The 25,587-nt window shown below is 35.6% G+C and overlaps 1 protein-coding gene across 1 annotated transcript in view; it reads right to left on the reverse strand.

The window, feature by feature from the left end:
• Nucleotides 1-25,587, reverse strand: part of ryr1b (ryanodine receptor 1b (skeletal)) — a 274,065-nt gene that overhangs the window by 87,318 nt on the left and 161,160 nt on the right. The window contains 5 exon segments of the mRNA XM_082956507.1: nucleotides 9,090-9,182; nucleotides 11,764-11,851; nucleotides 11,949-12,189; nucleotides 12,601-12,921; nucleotides 22,453-22,583. Of these exon segments, the coding sequence (XP_082812633.1) occupies nucleotides 9,090-9,182; nucleotides 11,764-11,851; nucleotides 11,949-12,189; nucleotides 12,601-12,921; nucleotides 22,453-22,583 (874 nt within the window).

Consider the following 25,587-nt stretch of genomic DNA (forward strand, 5'->3'; position numbering starts at 1 on the left):
TCTATCTAGTCAAGGGGGAGCTGCTCTATCTAGTCAAGGGAGAGCTCCTCTACCTAGTCAAGGGAGAGCTCCTCTACCTAGTCATTGGAGAGCTGCTCTACCTAGTCAAGGGAGAGCTGCTCTACCTAGTCAATGGGGAGCTGCTCAACCTAGTCAAGGGAGAGCTCCTCTACCTAGTCAAGGGAGAGCTCCTCTACCTAGTCAAGGGAGAGCTCCTCTACCTAGTCAAGGGAGAGCTCCTCTACCTAGTCAAGGGAGAGCTCATCTACCTAGTCATTGGAGAGCTCATCTACCTAGTCAAGGGAGAGCTCCTCTACCTAGTCAAGGGAGAGCTCCTCTACCTAGTCAAGGGAGAGCTCCTCTATCTAGTCAAGGGAGAGCTCCTCTACCTAGTCAAGGGAGAGCTGCTCTACCTAGTCAAGGGAGAGCTGCTCTACCTAGTCAAGGGAGAGCTGCTCTACCTAGTCATTGGAGAGCTGCTCTGCCTAGTCATTGGAGAGCTGCTCTGCCTAGTCATTGGAGAGCTGCTCTATCTAGTCAAGGGAGAGCTGATCTATCTAGTCAAGGGAGAGCTCCTCTATCTAGTCAAGGGAGAGCTGCTCTACCTAGTCAATGGAGAGCTCCTCTACCTAGTCAAGGGAGAGCTGCTCTATCTAGTCAAGGGAGAGCTCCTCTATCTAGTCAATGGAGAGCTCCTCTACCTAGCCAAGGGAGAGCTCCTCTACCTAGCCAAGGGAGAGCTGCTCTACCTAGTCAAGGGAGAGCTGCTCTACCTAGTCAAGGGAGAGCTGCTCTACCTAGTCAAGGGAGAGCTGCTCTACCTAGTCAAGGGAGAGCTGCTCTATCTAGTCAATGGAGAGCTCCTCTACCTAGTCAATGGAGAGCTCCTCTACCTAGTCAATGGAGAGCTCCTCTACCTAGTCAAGGGAGAGCTGCTCTACCTAGTCAAGGGAGAGCTCCTCTATCTAGTCAATGGAGCGCTGCTCTATCTAGTCAAGGGAGAGCTGTTTTATCTAGTCAATGGAGAGCTCCTCTACCTTGTCAATGGAGAGCTGCTCTACCTAGTCAAGGGAGAGCTGCTCTATCTAGTCAATGGAGAGCTGTTCTATCTAGTCAATGGAGAGCTGTTCTATCTAGTCAATGGAGAGCTCTATCTCGTCAAGGGAGAGCTGTTCTATGTAGTCAATGCAGTCCTGTGTTAGTAGTGCAGTAGGGTTCTGCTAGGCCCAGCCCACCACTCCACACCAGGTATAGCAGCAGTCTTTGGGGTCAGCTCCATTACCCCTGATTTCTGACCACTGATCAGATAACAGAGGCTCCTTCAGTAATGACCATCTGACAGCTGAGGAGAGGAAATGGGATAGCAGGCCTTAAATATCCCTTACTGGTCGGCTAAAAAAACAATATACAACTTAACCTATTTAATGCCTCTACATAATGCCATAAAACGGTATATTCATAATGCTACATATTTATTCTTCATTTATTTGTATATTACTTGGACAACTTTGTGGTTCCGAAACTCTGGAGTGGTACCAGGAAAGATCACTGTGAAGATTAGAATAGATGAGCCTTCTAAGGTTTATAAGGTATATAACATGGCTCCACTTTGGGTTTAAAAGGTATATAACATAATATACTTTAGGTTTATAAGGTATATAACATAGTATACTTTAGGTTTATAAGGTATATAACATAATATACTTTAAGTTTATAAGGTATATAACATAATATACTTTAGGTTTAAGGTATATAACATAATATTCTTTAGGTTTATAAGGTATATAACATAATATACTTTAAGTTTATAAGGTATATAACATAATATACTTTAGGTTTAAGGTATATAACATAATATACTTTAGGTTTAAGGTATATAACATAATATACTTTAAGTTTATAAGGTATATAACAGGACTATACTTTAGGTTTATAAGGTATATAACATAATATACTTTAAGTTTATAAGGTATATAACATAATATAAGGTATATAACATAATATACTTTAGGTTTATAAGGTATATAACAGGGCTATACTTTAGGTTTATAAGGTATATAACATAATATACTTTAAGTTTATAAGGTATATAACAAGACTATACTTTAGGTTTATAAGGTATATAACATAATATACTTTAGGTTTATAAGGTATATAACATAATATTCTTTAAGTTTATAAGGTATATAACATAATATACTTTAGGTTTAAGGTATATAACATAATATTCTTTAGGTTTATAAGGTATATAACATAATATACTTTAAGTTTATAAGGTATATAACATAATATACTTTAGGTTTAAGGTATATAACATAATATACTTTAGGTTTAAGGTATATAACATAATATACTTTAGTTTTATAAGGTATATAGCATAATATACTTTAGTTTTATAAGGTATATAGCATAATATACTTTAAGTTTATAAGGTATATAACACAATATACTTTAGGTTTATAAGGTATATAACATAATATACTTTAGGTTTATAAGGTATATAACAGGGCTATACTTTAGGTTTATAAGGTATATAACATAATATACTTTAAGTTTATAAGGTATATAACAGGACTATACTTTAGGTTTATAAGGTATATAACATAATATACTTTAGGTTTATAAGGTATATAACATAATATACTTTAGGTTTATAAGGTATATAACAGGGCTATACTTTAGGTTTATAAGGTATATAACATAATATACTTTAGGTTTAAGGTATATAACATAATATTCTTTAAGTTTATAAGGTATATAACATAATATACTTTAGGTTTAAGGTATATAACATAATATTCTTTAGGTTTATAAGGTATATAACATAATATACTTTAAGTTTATAAGGTATATAACATAATATACTTTAGGTTTAAGGTATATAACATAATATATTTTAGGTTTAAGGTATATAACATAATATTCTTTAAGTTTATAAGGTATATAACATAATATACTTTAGGTTTAAGGTATATAACATAATATTCTTTAGGTTTATAAGGTATATAACATAATATACTTTAAGTTTATAAGGTATATAACATAATATACTTTAGGTTTAAGGTATATAACATAATATACTTTAGGTTTAAGGTATATAACATAATATACTTTAGTTTTATAAGGTATATAGCATAATATACTTTAGTTTTATAAGGTATATAGCATAATATACTTTAAGTTTATAAGGTATATAACATAATATACTTTAGGTTTATAAGGTATATAACATAATATACTTTAGGTTTATAAGGTATATAACAGGGCTATACTTTAGGTTTATAAGGTATATAACATAATATACTTTAAGTTTATAAGGTATATAACAGGACTATACTTTAGGTTTATAAGGTATATAACATAATATACTTTAGGTTTATAAGGTATATAACATAATATACATTAGGTTTATAAGGTATATAACATAATATACTTTAGGTTTATAAGGTATATAACAGGGCTATACTTTAGGTTTATAAGGTATATAACATAATATACTTTAGGTTTAAGGTATATAACATAATATACTTTAGGTTTAAGGTATATAACATAATATACTTTAGTTTTATAAGGTATATAGCATAATATACTTTAGTTTTATAAGGTATATAGCATAATATACTTTAGGTTTATAAGGTATATAACATAATATACTTTAGGTTTATAAGCTATATAACATAATATTCTTTAGGTTTATAAGGTATATAGCATAATATACTTTAAGTTTATAAGGTATATAACATAATATACTTTAGGTTTATAAGGTATATAACATAATATACTTTAGGTTTATAAGGTATATAACAGGGCTATACTTTAGGTTTATAAGGTATATAACATAATATACTTTAAGTTTATAAGGTATATAACAGGACTATACTTTAGGTTTATAAGGTATATAACATAATATACTTTAGGTTTATAAGGTATATAACATAATATACTTTAGGTTTATAAGGTATATAACAGGGCTATACTTTAGGTTTATAAGGTATATAACATAATATACTTTAGGTTTAAGGTATATAACATAATATTCTTTAAGTTTATAAGGTATATAACATAATATACTTTAGGTTTAAGGTATATAACATAATATTCTTTAGGTTTATAAGGTATATAACATAATATACTTTAAGTTTATAAGGTATATAACATAATATACTTTAGGTTTAAGGTATATAACATAATATACTTTAGGTTTAAGGTATATAACATAATATTCTTTAAGTTTATAAGGTATATAACATAATATACTTTAGGTTTAAGGTATATAACATAATATTCTTTAGGTTTATAAGGTATATAACATAATATACTTTAAGTTTATAAGGTATATAACATAATATACTTTAGGTTTAAGGTATATAACATAATATACTTTAGGTTTAAGGTATATAACATAATATACTTTAGTTTTATAAGGTATATAGCATAATATACTTTAGTTTTATAAGGTATATAGCATAATATACTTTAAGTTTATAAGGTATATAACATAATATACTTTAGGTTTATAAGGTATATAACATAATATACTTTAGGTTTATAAGGTATATAACAGGGCTATACTTTAGGTTTATAAGGTATATAACATAATATACTTTAAGTTTATAAGGTATATAACAGGACTATACTTTAGGTTTATAAGGTATATAACATAATATACTTTAGGTTTATAAGGTATATAACATAATATACATTAGGTTTATAAGGTATATAACATAATATACTTTAGGTTTATAAGGTATATAACAGGGCTATACTTTAGGTTTATAAGGTATATAACATAATATAATTTAGGTTTAAGGTATATAACATAATATACTTTAGGTTTAAGGTATATAACATAATATACTTTAGTTTTATAAGGTATATAGCATAATATACTTTAGTTTTATAAGGTATATAGCATAATATACTTTAGGTTTATAAGGTATATAACATAATATACTTTAGGTTTATAAGCTATATAACATAATATTCTTTAGGTTTATAAGGTATATAACATAATATACTTTAGGTTTATAAGGTATATAACATAATATACTTTAGGTTTATAAGGTATATAACAGGACTATACTTTAGGTTTATAAGGTATATAACAGGGCTATACTTTAAGTTTATAAGGTATATAACAGGACTATACTTTAAGTTTAAGGTATATAACATAATATACTTTAGGTTTATAAGGTATATAACATAGTATACTTTAGGTTTATAAGGTATATAACAGGGCTATTCTTTAAGTTTATAAGGTATATAACAGGACTATACTTTAAGTTTAAGGTATATAACATAATATACTTTAGGTTTATAAGGTATATAACATAATATTCTTTAGGTTTATAAGGTATATAACAGGACTATACTTTAAGTTTAAGGTATATAACATAATATACTTTAGGTTTATAAGGTATATAATTAGATGAAAGTCACTGTAATAAGTACATGTAATGGAGACTACAGGTGTAAACTACAGTGACTACAACAGCGATAGGACTTAAAGGTATGGAAAGATTGAGCAAAGGGAAGACTGATTGTGAGTTCCCCTGATTTGTGAACTTTGTCGCCAAAGCTGTAAAAAAAATAAAAAAACGAGACAAACATCAACAAAACAAAACAAACATCAACAAAACAAAACAAACATCAACAAAACAAACATCAACAAAACAAAACAAACATCAGCAAAACAAAACAAACATCAACAAAACAAAACAAACATCAACAAAACAAAAACAAACATCAACAAAACAAACATCAACAAAACAAAACAAACATCAACAAAACAAAACAAAACATCAACAAAACAAAACAAACATCAACAAAACAAAACAAAACATCAACAAAACAAAACAAACATCAACAAAACAAAACAAACATCAACAAAACAAAACATCAACAAAACAAAACAAACATCAACAAAACAAAACAAACATCAACAAAACAAACATCAACAAAACAAAACATCAACAAAACAAAACAAACATCAACAAAACAAAACAAACATCAACAAAACAAAACAAACATCAACAAAACAAAACAAAACATCAACAAAACAAAACAAACATCAACAAAACAAAACAAACATCAACAAAACAAAACATCAACAAAACAAACATCAACAAAACAAAACAAACATCAACAAAACAAAACAAACATCAACAAAACAAAACAAACATCAACAAAACAAAACAAACATCAACAAAACAAAACAAACATCAACAAAGTAGAGTGAGCAACACTCCGTCATCATTAGCCAATCAGGAACCGTCAGAAGGCAAACTCATCGGAAAATCCTCAAACCAAGGTCAGCCCATGGGACTGGACAGCAGCAGCAGTCGTTGACGTACTATAGCCCAGTGCTGAGCCGAGTGCCATGAAACCCAGCACTTCGATCTACGGCAGAGAGCTTTCATCAAGGCTCTCCAGACCCTCGTACTCACACACATAAGCTACATTAAGACACACACGTCATTTCACAGTAAAGCCATCCTAGGAAGACCTTATTCGAATGTCCATGTTTCAGTCTCTGCTGCAGAATGTGCTGGCTATAGACTAGATGGATGTCACTGGTGTTGTACAGTAAGGGCGTGCTTAACGAGTGCTGTAATGTGTGTGTGTATGTGTGTGTGGGCTATACATGTGAAAGTCAGTGTGTATATGTGTATGAAGACGGTGTGTATGTGTGTCTGTGTGTGTGTGCATTTGTTTTCCGTGTGTGTGTGTGTGTGTCTGTGTGTGTGTGTGTGTGTGTGTGTGTGTGTGTGTGTGTCTGTGTGTGTGTGTGTGTGTGTGTGTGTGAGCGACAGGGTCTGTGTGTTTTCTGCTCTATAGCTGTGCACTAGGAGAGCTTGATGAAGAACCCCCCCCCCCCCCCCCCGCCCCCAACAGTCAGGGTGCCATGCGGTCAGGCCAGCACAGCGGTCACATTACAGTCAGCGTGCACAAACAAAGTCTAACCTCTTCCCCTCCGGCCTAGTAGCCCCCCCCCCCGCGTCCACAGAGACACACAAAGACAGAGAAAGAACAGCGTTAACATCCAACAGATCACCTCTGACCTCTTACTTCCTGACTTCAACTATTCACAAAGCACCTCAGAGTGTTGATCTAGGATCAGGGCTTAATTCATTATAATCTGATCCTAGTCCTGACTTCAAATATTCACAAAGCACCTCAGAGTGTTGATCTAGGATCAGGGCTTAATTCATTATAATCTGATCCTAGATCAGACTGCTAAACTCCGAAACCTTTGACCTGTCGACACCCAGGTATCCTAACTCCTCAGGCCTCAGACTCAGACCAGGAAGTGGATATGTTATAGAAGATTTCTTATGTCTTTCTTCTGTGGATGAAACCCACAGTGCCTTCAGAAAGTATTTATACCACTTGACTTATTACACATTTTGCTGTTACAGCCTGAATTCAAAATGGATTAAAAAAATTTTTTTATGATCTCACTCATCTACACACAATACCCCATAATTACATTTCTGCAAATGTATTGAAAATGAAATATAGAAATACCTACTTTACATAAGTATTCATACCCCTGAACTGTGATTCTTTCTGGGTAAGTATCTAAGAGCTTCGCAAACATGTATTTTACAATATTTGCACATCATTTTTTTTATTTATTATTCAAGCACTGACAAGTTGGTTGTTGATCATTGCTAGACAGCCATTTTCATGTCTTGCCGTAGATTTTCAAGCTGATTTAAGTCAAAACTCTAACAAGGCCACTCAGGAACATTCAATGTCGTCTTGGTAAGCAACTCCAGTGTAGATTTGGCCTTGTGTTGTAGGTTATTGTCCTGCTTAAAGGTACATTCGTCTCCCAGTGTCTGTTGGAAAGCAGACTGAACCAAGTTTTCAACTAGGATTTTGCCTGTGCTTAGCTACATTTTTTTATCCTAAAAAAAACTCCCTAGTCCTTGCCAATGACAAGCATACCATATAACATGATGATGCAGCCACCACAATGCTTGAAAATATGAAGAGTGGTACTCAGTGATGTTTTGTGTTGGATTTTCCCCCAAAACATAACACTTTGTATTCAGGACATAGAGTTTGTTTCGTTTCGTTGGCAATTTTTTATTTTTTACTTTAGTGCCTTATTGCAAACAGGACGCACGTTATGGAATATTTTAATTCTGTACAGGCTTCCTTTTTTTTCATTCTGTCAATTAGGTTAGTATTCTGGAATAACTAGAATTATCGTTGATCCATCCTCAGTTTTTTCCTATCACAGCCATTCAACTTTGTAACTGTTTTATGTTAGCATTGGCCTCATGGTGAAATCCATGAGCGTTTTCCTTCCTCTCCGGCAACTGAGTTAGGAAGGACGCCGGTATCTTTGTAGTGACTGGGTGTATTGATACACCATCCAAAGCATAGTTAATAACTTCACCATGCACAAAGGGATATTCAATGTCTGCTTTTTTTTTTACCCATATATCAATAGGTGCCCTTTACAAGGTATTGGAAAACCTCCCTGGTCTGTGTGGTTGAATCTATGTTTGAAATTCACTGCTCAATTGAGGGACCTTACAGATAATTGTATGTGTGGGGTACAGAGACGAGGTAGTCATTCAAAAAAATCATGTTAAACACTATTATTGAACACAGAGTGAGTCCATGAAACTTATTATGTGACTTGTTAAGCACATTTTTACTCCTGAACTTATTTAGGCTCCTTACCACAACAAAGGGGTTGAATACTTATTGACCAATACATTTCTGCTTTACATGTTTAATTAACTTATAAACATTTCTAAAAACATAATTCCACTTTGACATTATGGAGTATTGTGTGTAGGCCAGTGAAACAATTTAATCCATTGTAAATTCAAGTTGTAACAGAAACAAAATGTGGAAAAAAGTCAAAAGGGGTGTGAATACTTCCTGAAGGCACCTGTATCTTTGTCTTCTGATCTAGCAGGTCTTAGGACTGGAGGCATATTGATATATTATGAACTGCCAGGGTTGTTTACATTAACAGGAGTAAAAAAACAAACATAGTAGATTGTATAAATGGTAAGATGTTATGAACCGTGATAGCCTTAACTTCCTGGTGGATTCAGTCTCACCTTGCTCATCTTACTCTTGCTGTCTGCAGTCAAGAAGGACATGTTGTTGATCTCGTTCATCACCACAAAGTTCTGCTCCTCACGCTTGAAGTTCTGAAATGCAGGAAAGGAGAAAAAGGGAATGAATGAGAGAGAGAGAGAGAGAGAGAGAGAGAGAGAGAGAGCAGACAGACAGACAGACAGACAGACAGACAGACAGACAGACAGACAGACAGACAGACAGACAGACAGACAGACAGACAGACAGACAGACAGACAGACAGACAGACAGACAGACAGACAGACAGACAGACAGACAGACAGACAGACAGACAGACAGAGGTGTGTATTAGTTGACGAAAAAGGAAGAATGTAAAAGTGAAGGAATAGAGAGATGGGTGAGTGGTGTTTCATGGTACCAAAAACATCACTTCTGATACCAATATTTTAGAATAACTTAGTTCCGTTTCATATGACACTACCAAATATTTCAGCCCTACTGATCTGAAGAACCAGCTGGTGCCTGTTATAAAATGTTTATAAAGTACGTTTTGTTTATAAATTAAGTAAACAGAAATATGAAGCAACAGCAACTACTCTCTTGTATGTGCCAGTCCAATAATGTCCACTTCACCATCATACGCATCTCAGCTGTAATCAGCCAGCCACAGCCCCTTCCAGCCCTCACTCTACCCACTAGGCAGGTAGCCTAGCGGTTAGAGGAGGCAGGTAGCCTAGCGGTTAGAGGAGGCAGGTAGCCTAGCGGTTAGAGGAGGCAGGTACCCTAGTGGTTAGAGAGGCAGGTAGCCTAGCGGTTAGAGGCAGGTAGCCTAGCGCTTAGAGGAGGCAGGTAGCCTAGTGGTTAGAGGAGGCAGGTAGCCTAGTGGTTAGAGGAGGCAGGTAGCCTAGTGGTTAGAGGAGGCAGGTAGCCTAGTGGTTAGAGGGGCGGCAGGTAGCCTAGTGGTTAGAGGGGAGGCAGGTAGCCTAGTGGTTAGAGGGGAGGCAGGTAGCCTAGTGGTTAGAGGGGAGGCAGGTAGCCTAGTGGTTAGAGGGGAGGCAGGTAGCCTAGTGGTTAGAGGGGAGGCAGGTAGCCTAGTGGTTAGAGGGGCGGCAGGTAGCCTAGTGGTTAGAGGGGCGGCAGGTAGCCTAGTGGTTAGAGGGGGCAGGTAGCCTAGTGGTTAGAGGAGGCAGGTAGCCTAGTGGTTAGAGGAGGCAGGTAGCCTAGTGGTTAGAGGGGCGGCAGGTAGCCTAGTGGTTAGAGGGGCAGCAGGGAGCCTAGTGGTTAGAGGGGAGGCAGGTAGCCTAGTGGTTAGAGTGTAGTGGAGGCAGGTAGCCTAGTGGTTAGAGGAGGCAGGTAGCCTTGTGGTTAGAGGGGCGGCAGGTAGCCTAGTGGTTAGAGTGTAGTGGAGGCAGGTAGCCTAGTGGTTAGAGCGTTGGGCCAGTAACCGAAAGGTTGATGGATCGAATCCCCGAGCTGACAAGGTAGAAATCTGTCGTTCTGCCCCTGAACAAGGCAGTTTAACCCACTGTTCCCCGGGCCCTGAACAAGGCAGTTAACCCACTGTTCCCCGGGCGCTGAAGATGTGGATGTTGATTATGACAGCCCCCCGCACCTCTCTGATTCGGAAAACACATTTCAGTTGAAGGCATTCGGTTGGACAACTGACTAGGTATCCTCCTTTCCCAGTCACACATCTGTTTAAGTAGGCTAATTGGCTAGCATTCCTAGTTTAAGTAGGCTAATTGGCTAGCATTCATAGTTTAAGTAGGCAAATTGGCTAGCATTCCTAGTTTAAGTAGCCTAATTGGCTAGCATTCCTAGTTTAAGTAGGTTAATTGGCTAGCATTCGTAGTTTAAGTAGGCTAATTAGCTAGCATTGTCACCCCCTTTCTCTCCGTACGCTCCTCCTGCATCTATTCCTCAATCAGTTCTTAAAATGTGATTGAGCCATTATGGCGAGGGTTGTTAGATTTGTACATTTGAGCAAAATTGATGCATTGTATAATTGAATTGCCTGGTTTAACCAAGAGCACAGCAATTGCGACATTGGAGGCGGCATATGGTAGAGAAATTAACAATAAATGATCTGGTGTCACCAGATCACCAAACTATTTGTTATTGTAGTTTGGTCAGGGCGTGGCAGGGGGTGTTTGTTTTATGTGTTTCGGGGTTTTTTGGTTAATGTTCTATGTTAGTATATTTCTATGTTTGTTCTAGTTTTTCTAGTTCTATGTTTAGCTTATTGGGTTGACCTTCAATTGGAGGCTGCTGTTCCTCGTTGCCTCTAATTGAAGGTCCTATTTAGTAGGGGTGTTTTTCCATGGGTTCTTGTGGGTAGTTCCGTGTATAGCTGTGTGCCTTACAGGACTGTTTTTCATTGTTGTTTTTTGATTAAGTGTTTATTTTGGTTTTCTTCGAAATAAAGAAGATGAGTATTCACATTCCCGCTGCGTTTTGGTCCCAACCTTTACGACGAACGTGACATCTGGCAATTGCTCTGGTGGACATTCCTGCAGTCAGCATGCCAATTGCACGCTCCCTCAAAACTCGAGGTATCTGTTTTGTATAGATAAAACTGCACATTTTAGAATGGCCTTTTATTGTCCCCCAGCACAAGGTGCACCTGTGCAGTAATCATGCTGTTTAATCAGCTTCTTGGTGTGTGTGTGTTAAATGAGGTAGGGCCACACTCACATGAGACTTGGACCAGAAGATAAACACCTCTCCAACCATCCTGAAGAGTTCCTCAGCATCTGGGTCTGGACAGGTCAACCATCGAGCCCTGGAAAAACAAGAAAGGGTTAGCTGTATTTTTCTGTGTTTCCATGTGTGCGTGCGCGTTTTGTGTGTGCACGTGTTTATTTATGACTCCAACATACCTGTTGTTATCCACATATCTGATCAATAGAGGGTATAGAGCGTAGAGGTCTCTGCAGAGAACAGCAAACTCATCCCTAATGGTTCCTTCCTCACTGTCCACCTCAGACTTCCCCTCCAGTCTCAGCTGCTCCTCTTCAGCCACTACCTTCCCACTACGTTTCTTCAGTTTCTCCATGGTCGGGATGAAATGAGACTTCAACATCTCAGGCTTGGCCCTGCTAACGATGGGCTGGGCAAACACTGGACAAGTACAGGACAGGCAGGACATACAGGGCCCATTGTTGAAAGGTTTGTTACTCACGTCCATAGAAAAGCAAGGTTAGCAACAGTTGATCTCTGAACACAGAACCATGAACTGAACACGACATCATTTCTAAAACAAAACATCTCCTCCCCCCTCTCCTCCCCCCTCTCCTCCCCCTACCAACCAGCCAGTCATCTCCCTCTCCTCCCCCCTCTCCTCCCCCCTTTCCTCCCCCCTACCAACCTGCCAGTCATCTCCCTCTCCTCCCCCCTCTCCTCGCCCCTCTCCTCCCCCTACCAACCAGCCAGTCATCTCCCTCTCCTCCCCCCTCTCCTCCCCCCTACCAACCTGCCAGTCATCTCCCTCTCCTCCCCCCTCTCCTCGCCCCTCTCCTCCCCTCTACCAACCTGCCAGTCGTTTCATCCAGGAGGCTTCGTCTATCCCCAGGTTATTGACTACTATCTTCATGATGCTTCCCAGCAACTGGTTGAGTTGTTCTGAGGTGACGTCGGTACAGAGCTGACCCTCCAGGTCGGGGTAGTTCTCCAGACCTCTTTCCCACCAACGGGGAAGGTAGTTACACAGCATGGGCAGAGTGATCTCGATAACGTGGGGCATCTCAGTGTAGCGAGCCCCTGACTCTGCCAGGTCTCCGATCTCCTTCATCAGGACATCTAGCTCTGGGATGTCAGTACACAGCTCCTCTACTTGGTTGGGCAGGCCCAGGACTGGCAGGGGTAGAGAGATGAGAGGAGAGGGGAAAAAAAGGGAATGGGACGGGGAGGAGAAGGAGGACAGGAAGGAAGGACAGAGAATAAACATATTGTGTCATTAATGCTCTGGGATAGCTCCTCTACGTGCTGGGGAGGGAGGAAAAATATGGTGTCATTTCTACACTTACGGAGAGAGAGAAGAGAGAGAGAGAGAGAGAGAGAGAGAGAGAGAGAAAGAGAGGGGGAAAAATAAAGAGAAAAAGACAAAAGTGAGAGAGACAAAGGGAGGTAGAGAGAGAGATACGTTAGAGAGAGAAAATAGAGAGAGAGAAGTGAAAAATACAGAGAAGATATTTATAGATATAGAGAAAGATAGAGATGTAGATAGAGAGACAGACATAGATATATAGATATACAGATATAGATATAGACAGATATAGATATAAAGACAGATATAGATATAGAGACAGATGTAGATAGAAATAGATAGAGACAGAAATATATATACATATATTTTAGGTCAGTTAGGATCACTTCTTTATTTTAAGAATGTGAAATGTCAGAATAATAGTAGAGAGAATTATATATTTAAGCTTTTATTTCTTTCACATTACCAGTGGGTCAGAAGTTTACATATACACAATTAGCATTTGGTAGCATTGCCTTTAAATTGTTTAACTTGGGTCAAATGTTTCGGGTAGCCTTCCACAAGCTTCCCACAATAAGTTGGGTGAATTTTGGCCCATTCCTCCTGACAGAGCTGGTGTAACTGAGTCAGGTTTGTAGGCCTCCTTGCTCGCACAGGCTTTTTCAGTTTTGCCCACAAATGTTCTATAGGATTGAGGTCAGGGCTTTGTGATGGCCACTCCAATACATTGACTTTGTTGTCCTTAAGCCATTTTGCCACAACTTTGGAAATATGCTTGGGGTCATTGTCCATTTGGAAGACCCATTTGTGACCAAGCTTTAACTTCCTGACTGATGTCTTGAGATGTTGCTTCAATATATCCACATAATTTTCCATCCTCATGATGCCATCTATTTTGTGAAGTGCACCTGTCCACAATTGTTGGAAAAATGACTTGTGTCATGCACAAAGTAGATGTCCTAACCGACTTGCCAAAACTATAGTTTGTTCACAAGAAATATGTGGAGTGGTTGAAAAACAAGTTTTAATGACTCCATCCTAAGTGTATGTAAACTTCTGACTTCAACTGTATATAGACAGAGAGACAGATATATATCTAGAGAGAGAGACAGTTTATATATATAAACTATATATATATATATATATATATATATATATATATATAGAGAGAGAGAGAGAGAGAGAGATACAGAGAGACAGATCTAGATAGAGAGAAAGAGAGACAGATATAGACAGAGATAGAAACAGATATAGATAGAGAGACAAATATAGATAGAGAGACAGATATAAATATATAGAGAGACAGATATAGATATATAGAGAGACAGATATAGATATATAGAGAGACAGATAGAGAGACACAGATATAGAGAGATACATATAGATAGAGAGACAAATATATACACAGATAGAGATAGAGAGACATATATATATATATATATATATAGAGAGAGAGACAGATATAGAGACAGATATAGATAGAGAGACAGATGTAGATAGAGAGACAGATGTAGATAGAGACAGATATAGATATAGATAGAGAGAGATATAGATAGAGAGACAGATATAGATAAAGACAGATATAGATAGAGACAGATATAGATATAGATAGAGAGACAGATATAGATAGAGAGACAGATATAGATAGAGAGACAGATATAGCTAGAGAGACAGATATAGATAGAGAGACAGATATAGCTAGAGATAGAGAGACAGATATAGCTAGAGAGACAGATATAGCTAGAGAGACAGATATAGATAGAGAGACAGATATAGCTAGAGATAAAGAGACAGATATAGATAGAGAGATAGATATAGATAGAGAGACAAATATAGATAGAGAGACAGATATAGATAGAGAGACAGATATAGCTAGAGACAGACACAGATATAGATATAGATCTAGATAGAGAGACAGATGTAGATAGAGACAGATATAGATAGAGAGAGAGACAGATATAGCTAGAGATAGACACAGATATAGATATAGATATAGATAGAGAGACAGATGTAGATAGAGAGACAGATGTAGATAGAGAGACAGATGTAGATAGAGATAGAGAGACAGATATAGATAGAGAGACAGATATAGATATAGATAGAGAGACAGATAGAGAGACACAGATATAGAGAGATACATATAGATAGAGAGACAAATATATACACAGATAGAGATAGAGAGACATATATATATATATATATATATATATAGAGAGAGAGACAGATATAGAGACAGATATAGATATAGATAGAGAGACAGATGTAGATAGAGAGACAGATGTAGATAGAGACAGATATAGATATAGATAGAGAGACAGATATAGATAGAGAGACAGATATAGATAAAGACAGATATAGATAGAGACAGATATAGATATAGATAGAGAGACAGATATAGATAGAGAGACAGATATAGATAGAGAGACAGATATAGCTAGAGAGACAGATATAGATAGAGAGACAGATATAGCTAGAGATAGAGAGACAGATATAGCTAGAGAGACAGATATAGCTAGAGAGACAGATATAGATAGAGAGACAGATATAGCTAGAGATAGAGAGACAGATATAGATAGAGAGATAGATATAGATAGAGAGACAAATATAGATAGAGAGACAGATATAGATAGAGAGACAGATATAGCTAGAGACAGACACAGATATAGATATAGATCTAGATAGAGAGACAGATGTAGATAGAGAGACAGATATAGATAGAGAGAGACAGATATAGCTAGAGATAGACACAGATATAGATATAGATATAGATATAGATAGAGAGACAGATGTAGATAGAGAGACATATGTAGATAGAGAGACAGATGTAGATAGAGATAGAGAGACAGATATAGATAGAGAGACAGATATAGATATAGATAGAGAGACAGATATAGATAGAGACAGATATAGATAGAGACAGATATAGATAGAGACAGATATAGATAGAGACAGATATAGATAGAGAGACAGATATAGATAGAGACAGATATAGCTAGAGAGACAGATATAGATAGAGAGACAGATATAGATAGAGAGACAGATATAGATAGAGAGACAGATATAGATATAGATAGAGACATATATAGATAGAGAGACAGATATAGATTGAGAGACAGATATAGATAGAGAGATAGATATAGATATAGCTGGAGACATATATAGATAGAGTGACAGATATAGATAGAGACAGATATAGATAGAGAGATAGATATAGATATAGATACAGACAGATAAAGATAGAGAGACAGATATAGATAGAGAGACAGATATAGATAGAGAGATAGATATAGATATAGAGAGAGACAGATATAGATAGAGAGACAGATAGAGACAGATATAGATAGAGAGATAGATATAGATATAGGTAGAGACAGATATAGATAGAGAGACAGATATAGATAGAGACAGATATAGATAGAGATAGATATAGATATAGATAGAGACAGATATAGATAGAGACAGATATAGATAGAGACAGATATAGATAGAGAGATAGATATAGATATAGATACAGACAGATAAAGATAGAGAGACAGATATAGATATAGATAGAGAGACAGATATAGATAGAGACAGATATAGATAGAGACAGATATAGATAGAGACAGATATAGATAGAGAGACAGATATAGATAGAGAGACAGACATAGCTAGAGATAGAGACAGATATAGGTAGATATAGATATAGATAGATAGATATAGATATAGATAGAGAGACAGATATAGATAGAGAGACAGATATAGATATAGATAGAGACATATATAGATAGAGAGACAGATATAGATTGAGAGACAGATATAGATAGAGAGATAGATATAGATATAGATAGAGACATATATAGATAGAGAGACAGATATAGATAGAGACAGATATAGATAGAGAGATAGATATAGATATAGATACAGACAGATAAAGATAGAGAGACAGATATAGATATAGATAGAGAGACAGATATAGATAGAGAGATATATATAGATATAGAGAGAGACAGATATAGATAGAGAGACAGATATAGATAGAGAGATAGATATAGATATAGAGAGAGACAGATATAGGTAGAGAGACAGATATAGCTAGAGATAGAGAGACAGATATTGATAGAGAGATAGATATAGATAGAGAGACAAATATAGATAGAGAGACAGATATAGATAGAGAGACAGATATAGCTAGAGACAGACACAGATATAGATGTAGATCTAGATAGAGAGAGATGTAGATAGAGAGACAGATATAGATAGAGATAGAGAGACAGATATAGCTAGAGATAGACACAGATATAGATATAGATATAGATAGAGAGACAGATGTAGATAGAGAGACAGATGTAGATAGAGAGACAGATGTAGATAGAGATAGAGAGACAGATATAGAGAGACAGATATAGATATAGATAGAGAGACAGATATAGATAGAGACAGATATAGATAGAGACAGATATAGATAGAGAGACAGATATAGATAGAGAGACAGATATAGATAGAGAGACAGATATAGATATAGATAGAGACATATATAGATAGAGAGACAGATATAGATTGAGAGACAGATATAGATAGAGAGATAGATATAGATATAGATACAGACATATATAGATAGAGAGACAGATATAGATATAGATAGAGACAGATATAGATAGATATAGATATAGGTAGAGACAGATATAGATAGAGATAGATATAGATATAGATAGAGACAGATATAGGTAGAGACAGATATAGATAGAGACAGATATAGATAGAGACAGATATAGATAGAGACAGATATAGATAGAGAGATAGATATAGATATAGATACAGACAGATAAAGATAGAGAGACATATAGATAGAGATAGAGAGACAGATATAGATAGAGAGACAGATATAGATAGAGACAGATATAGATAGAGACAGATATAGATAGAGAGACAGATATAGATAGAGAGACAGACATAGCTAGAGATAGAGACAGATATAGGTAGATATAGATATAGATATAGATATAGATAGAGAGACATATATAGATAGAGAGACAGATATAGATTGAGAGACAGATATAGATAGAGAGATAGATATAGATATAGATAGAGACATATATAGATAGAGAGACAGATATAGATAGAGACAGATATAGATAGAGAGATAGATATAGATACAGACAGATAAAGATAGAGAGACAGATATAGATATAGATAGAGAGACAGATATAGATAGAGAGATATATATAGATATAGAGAGAGACAGATATACATAGAGAGACAGATATAGATAGAGAGATAGATATAGATATAGATACAGACAGATAAAGATAGAGAGACAGATATAGATAGAGAGACAGATATAGATAGAGAGATAGATATAGATATAGAGAGAGACAGATATAGATAGAGAGACAGATATAGATATAGAGAGAGACAGATATAGATAGAGACAGATATAGATAGAGAGACAGATATAGATAGAGACAGATATAGATAGAGAGACAGATATAGATAGAGAGACAGACATAGCTAGAGATAGAGACAGATATAGGTAGATATAGATATAGATAGATAGATAGATAGATAGATATAGATATAGATAGAGAGACAGATATAGATAGAGAGACAGATATAGATATAGATAGAGACATATATAGATAGAGAGACAGATATAGATTGAGAGACAGATATAGATAGAGAGATATATATAGATATAGATAGAGACATATATAGATAGAGAGACAGATATAGATAGAGACAGATATAGATAGAGAGATAGATATAGATACAGACAGATAAAGATAGAGAGACAGATATAGATATAGATAGAGAGACAGATATAGATAGAGAGATATATATAGATATAGAGAGAGACAGATATAGATAGAGAGACAGATATAGATAGAGAGATAGATATAGATATAGATACAGACAGATAAAGATAGAGAGACAGATATAGATAGAGAGACAGATATAGATAGAGAGATAGATATAGATATAGAGAGAGACAGATATAGATAGAGAGACAGATATAGCTAGAGATAGAGAGACAGATATTGATAGAGAGATAGATATAGATAGAGAGACAAATATAGATAAAGAGACAGATATAGATAGAGAGACAGATATAGCTAGAGACAGACACAGATATAGATATAGATCTAGATAGAGAGACAGATGTAGATAGAGAGACAGATATAGATAGAGATAGAGAGACAGATATAGCTAGAGATAGACACAGATATAGATATAGATATAGATAGAGAGACAGATGTAGATAGAGAGACAGATGTAGATAGAGAGACAGATGTAGATAGAGATAGAGAGACAGATATAGATAGAGAGACAGATATAGATAGAGACAGATATAGATATAGATAGAGAGACAGATATAGATAGAGACAGATATAGATAGAGACAGATATAGATAGAGACAGATATAGATAGAGAGACAGATATAGATAGAGACAGATATAGATAGAGAGACAGATATAGATAGAGAGACAGATATAGATAGAGAGACAGATATAGATATAGATAGAGACATATATAGATAGAGAGACAGATATAGATTGAGAGACAGATATAGATAGAGAGATAGATATAGATATAGATACAGACATATATAGATAGAGAGACAGATATAGATATAGATAGAGAGACAGATATAGATAGAGAGACAGATATAGATATAGAGAGAGACAGATATAGATAGAGAGACAGATATAGATATAGATAGAGACAGATATAGATAGAGAGATAGATATAGATATAGGTAGAGACAGATATAGATAGAGATAGATATAGATATAGATAGAGACAGATATAGATATAGATAGAGACAGATATAGATAGAGACAGATATAGATAGAGACAGATATAGATAGAGACAGATATAGATAGAGAGATAGATATAGATATAGATACAGACAGATAAAGATAGAGAGACAGATGTAGATAGAGATAGAGAGACAGATATAGATAGAGAGACAGATATAGATAGAGACAGATATAGAGAGAGACAGATATAGATAGAGAGACAGATATAGATAGAGAGACAGACATAGCTAGAGATAGAGACAGATATAGGTAGATATAGATATAGATAGATAGATATAGATATAGATATAGATATAGATAGAGAGACAGATATACATAGAGAGACAGATATAGATATAGATAGAGACATATATAGATAGAGAGACAGATATAGATTGAGAGACAGATATAGATAGAGAGATAGATATAGATATAGATAGAGACATATATAGATAGAGAGACAGATATAGATAGAGACAGATATAGATAGAGAGATAGATATAGATATAGATACAGACAGATAAAGATAGAGAGACAGATATAGATATAGATTGAGAGACAGATATAGATAGAGAGATATATATAGATATAGAGAGAGACAGATATAGATAGAGAGACAGATATAGATAGAGAGATAGATATAGATATAGATACAGACAGATAAAGATAGAGAGACAGATATAGATAGAGAGACAGATATAGATAGAGAGATAGATATAGATATAGAGAGAGACAGATATAGATAGAGAGACAGATATAGATATAGAGAGAGACAGATATAGATAGAGACAGATATAGATAGAGAGATAGATATAGATATAGATACAGACAGATAAAGATAGAGAGACAGATATAGATATAGATAGAGAGACAGATATAGATAGAGACAGATATAGATAGAGAGACAGATATAGATAGAGACAGATATAGATAGAGAGACAGATATAGATAGAGAGACAGACATAGCTAGAGATAGAGACAGATATAGGTAGATATAGATATAGATAGATAGATATAGATATAGATAGAGACAGATATAGATAGATAGATATAGATATAGATAGAGAGACAGATATAGATAGAGAGACAGTTATTTATATAGAGAGAGACAGATATAGATAGAGAGACAGACATAGATAGAGAGACAGACATAGATAGACAGTTATAGATAGATAGAGAGACAGATATAGATATACATAGATGTAGATAGGGAGACAGATATAGATAGAGACAGATATAGATATAGATAGAGACAGATATATATATAGATATAGATAGAGACAGATATATATATAGAGAGAGAGAGAGAGAGAGAGACTGATATAGAGACAGACAGAGAAAGAGTCATAGATAGAGAGACAGATATAGATAGAGAGAGAGAGAGATATAGAGACATATAGAGAGTTATAGATAGACAGATATAGATAGAGACAGATGTAGATAGAGAGACAGATATAGATATAGAGACCGATATAGATAGAGAGACAGATAGAGACAGATATAGATGGAGAGACAGATATAGATATAGATAGAGTTCAGATATAGATAGAGAGACAGATATATAGACAGATATAGATAGAGAGACATATATAGACAGAGAGACAGATATAGATAGCGAGACATATATAGATATAGATAGAGACAGATATAGACAGAGACAGATATAGATATAGAGACAGATATAGATATAGAGACAGATATAGATATAGATAGAGACAGATATATATACATAGATAGAGACAGATATAGATATAGATAGTGACAGATATTGATATAGATAGAGACAGATATAGATAGAGACAGATATAGATAGAGAGACAGATATAGATATAGATAGAGACACAGATATAGAGACAGATATAGAGACAGATATAGACAGAGCGACAGATATAGACACAGAGACAGATATAGATAGAGACAGATATATATATATAGATATATATATAGATATAGATAGAGAGATAGATATAGATATAGAGACAGATATAGATAGAGAGATAGATAGATATAGATATAGATATAGAGACAGATATAGAGACAGATATAGAGATAGATAGATAGATAGATAGATAGATAGATAGATAGATAGATAGATAGATAGATAGATAGATAGATAGATAGATAGATAGATAGATAGATAGATAGATATAGAGACAGAGAGATAGATAGATAGATATAGAGACAGATATAGATGGAGAGACAGATATAGATATAGATAGAGACAGATATAGATATAAATAGAGACAGATATAGATAGAGAGACAGATGTAGATATAGATAGAGAGACAGATATAGATAGAGAGATAGATATAGATATAGATATAGATAGAGACAGATATAGATAGAGAGATAGATATAGATATAGATAGAGAGACAGGAATAGATATAGATAGAGAGACAGATATAGATAGAGAGATAGATATAGATATAGATAGAGACAGATATAGATAGAGAGATAGATATAGATATAGATAGAGAGACAGGGATAGATATAGATAGAGAGACAGATATAGATATAGATAGAGAGACAGATATAGATAGAGAGATAGATATATAGATTCAGAGACAGCTATTTAGACATAGAGACACATGTATAGATACAGATAGCTGTGACTCACTGCCTCTCTCTCTGGGTGTCTTCGTGGTGTAGACAGAGTAGGCATTGTACTCGTTGAGGCCGGGCTCCAGGTAGGCTACAGGCATGGCAGCGGCAAGATTTGCCAAACACTCTCCCAGAGCCGGCCTCTGCCTGTATACAGACACAACAAAACATTATTGGTCTGATGCCCATGGACTGCACAGTGTGTTATAATAACAGAACAGAAACCTGAACAAACAAACATCAGGATCAGCGATAATAACCAGAGACAGTACAAACACTCAGCCCATAGGGATTATAACCACTATAAACACTCAGCCCATAGGGATTATAACCACTATAAACACTCAGCCCATAGGGATTATAACCACTATAAACACTCAGCCCATAGGGATTATAACCACTATAAACACTCAGCCCATAGGGATTATAACCAGAGACAGTACAAACACTCAGCCCATAGGGATTATAACCTCTATAAACACTCAGCCCATAGGGATTATAACCACTATAAACACTCAGCCCATAGGGATTATAACCATCTATAAACACTCAGCCCATAGGGATAATAACCAGAGACAGTACAAACACTCAGCCCATAGGGATTATAACCTCTATAAACACTCAGCCCATAGGGATTATAACCACTATAAACACTCAGCCCATAGGGATTATAACCAGAGACAGTACAAACACTCAGCCCATAGGGATTATAACCACTATAAACACTCAGCCCATAGGGATTATAACCAGAGACAGTACAAACACTCAGCCCATAGGGATTATAACCACTATAAACACTCAGCCCATAGGGATTATAACCACTATAAACACTCAGCCCATAGAGGATAATAACCACTATAAACACTCAGCCCATAGGGATTATAACCACTATAAACACTCAGCCCATAGGGATAATAACCACTATAAACACTCAGCCCATAGGGATTATAACCATTATAAACACTCAGCCCATAGAGGTAATAAACACTATAAACACTCAGCCCATAGGGATTATAACCATTATAAACACTCAGCCCATAGAGGTAATAACCACTATAAACACTCAGCCCATAGGGATTATAACCACTATAAACACTCAGCCCATAGAGATAATAACCACTATAAACACTCAGCCCATAGGGATTATAACCACTATAAACACTCAGCCCATAGGGATATAACCACTATAAACACTCAGCCCATAGGATATAACCACTATAAACACTCAGCCCATAGGGATTATAACCACTATAAACACTCAGCCCATAGGGAATAACCACTATAAACACTCAGCCCATAGGGATATAACCACTATAAACACTCAGCCCATAGGGATTATAACCATTATAAACACTCAGCCCATAGAGGTAATAAACACTATAAACACTCAGCCCATAGGGATTATAACCACTATAAACACTCAGCCCATAGGGATAATAACCAGTAGAAACACTCAGCCCATAGGGATATAACCACTATAAACACTCAGCCCCATAGGGATTATAACCATTATAAACACTCAGCCCATAGGGATAATAACCACTATAAACACTCAGCCCATAGAGGTAATAACCACTACAAACACTCAGCCCATAGGGATTATAACCATTATAAACACTCAGCCCATAGGGATTATAACCTCTATAAACACTCAGCCCATAGGGATAATAACCACTATAAACACTCAGCCCATAGAGGTAATAAACACTACAAACACTCAGCCCATAGGGATTATAACCATTATAAACACTCAGCCCATAGGGATAATAACCACTATAAACACTCAGCCCATAGGGATAATAACCAGCAGACAGTACTAAACACTCAGCCCATAGGGATTATAACCATTATAAACACTCAGCCCATAGAGATAATAACCACTATAAACACTCAGCCCATAGGGATTATAACCATTATAAACACTCAGCCCATAGAGGTAATAAACACTATAAACACTCAGCCCATAGGGATTATAACCACTATAAACACTCAGCCCATAGGGATTATAACCACTATAAACACTCAGCCCATAGGGATTATAACCACTATAAACACTCAGCCCATAGGGATTATAACCATCTATAAACACTCAGCCCATAGGGATTATAACCACTATAAACACTCAGCCCATAGGGATAATAACCACTATAAACACTCAGCCCATAGGGATTATAACCACTATAAACACTCAGCCCATAGAGGTAATAAACACTATAAACACTCAGCCCATAGGGATTATAACCACTATAAACACTCAGCCCATAGGGATTATAACCACTATAAACACTCAGCCCATAGGGATTATAACCACTATAAACACTCAGCCCATAGGGATTATAACCACTATAAACACTCAGCCCATAGAGGTAATAAACACTATAAACACTCAGCCCATAGGGATTATAACCATTATAAACACTCAGCCCATAGGGATTATAAACACTATAAACACTCAGCCCATAGGGATTATAACCACTATAAACACTCAGCCCATAGGGATAATAACCACTATAAACACTCAGCCCATAGGGATTATAACCACTATAAACACTCAGCCCATAGGGATTATAACCACTATAAACACTCAGCCCATAGGGATTATAACCACTATAAACACTCAGCCCATAGGGATTATAACCACTATAAACACTCAGCCCATAGGGATTATAACCATTATAAACACTCAGCCCATAGGGATTATAACCACTATAAACACTCAGCCCATAGGGATAATAACCACTATAAACACTCAGCCCATAGGGATTATAACCACTATAAACACTCAGCCCATAGGGATAATAACCACTATAAACACTCAGCCCATAGAGATTATAACCTCTATAAACACTCAGCCAATAGGGATAATAACCACTATAAACACTCAGCCCATAATATAGCGAACTACTCTTGACCAGAGCCCTTTGACGCTGGTGGAGAGTATCGATTTAGATTCGATTTTATTAGATATTTCTTTATTGACAAGAGTTTCACAAATATTTGCTTAACGTATAAGAGAATGCACTTCGATACGGTGAGACATGGCATAGCCCAGACATAACATCAAACATACAACTTCATAAAAAAACAGAACAAGAATTACAGTTTAAGGACTTTTAACCCTCTATTCCCCATAACATAGCAATACCCCCCC

The sequence above is a fragment of the Salmo salar genome, chromosome 09, assembly GCF_965601325.2.
Source record: "Salmo salar chromosome 09, fSalSal1, whole genome shotgun sequence".
Lineage (NCBI taxonomy): Eukaryota > Metazoa > Chordata > Actinopteri > Salmoniformes > Salmonidae > Salmo > Salmo salar.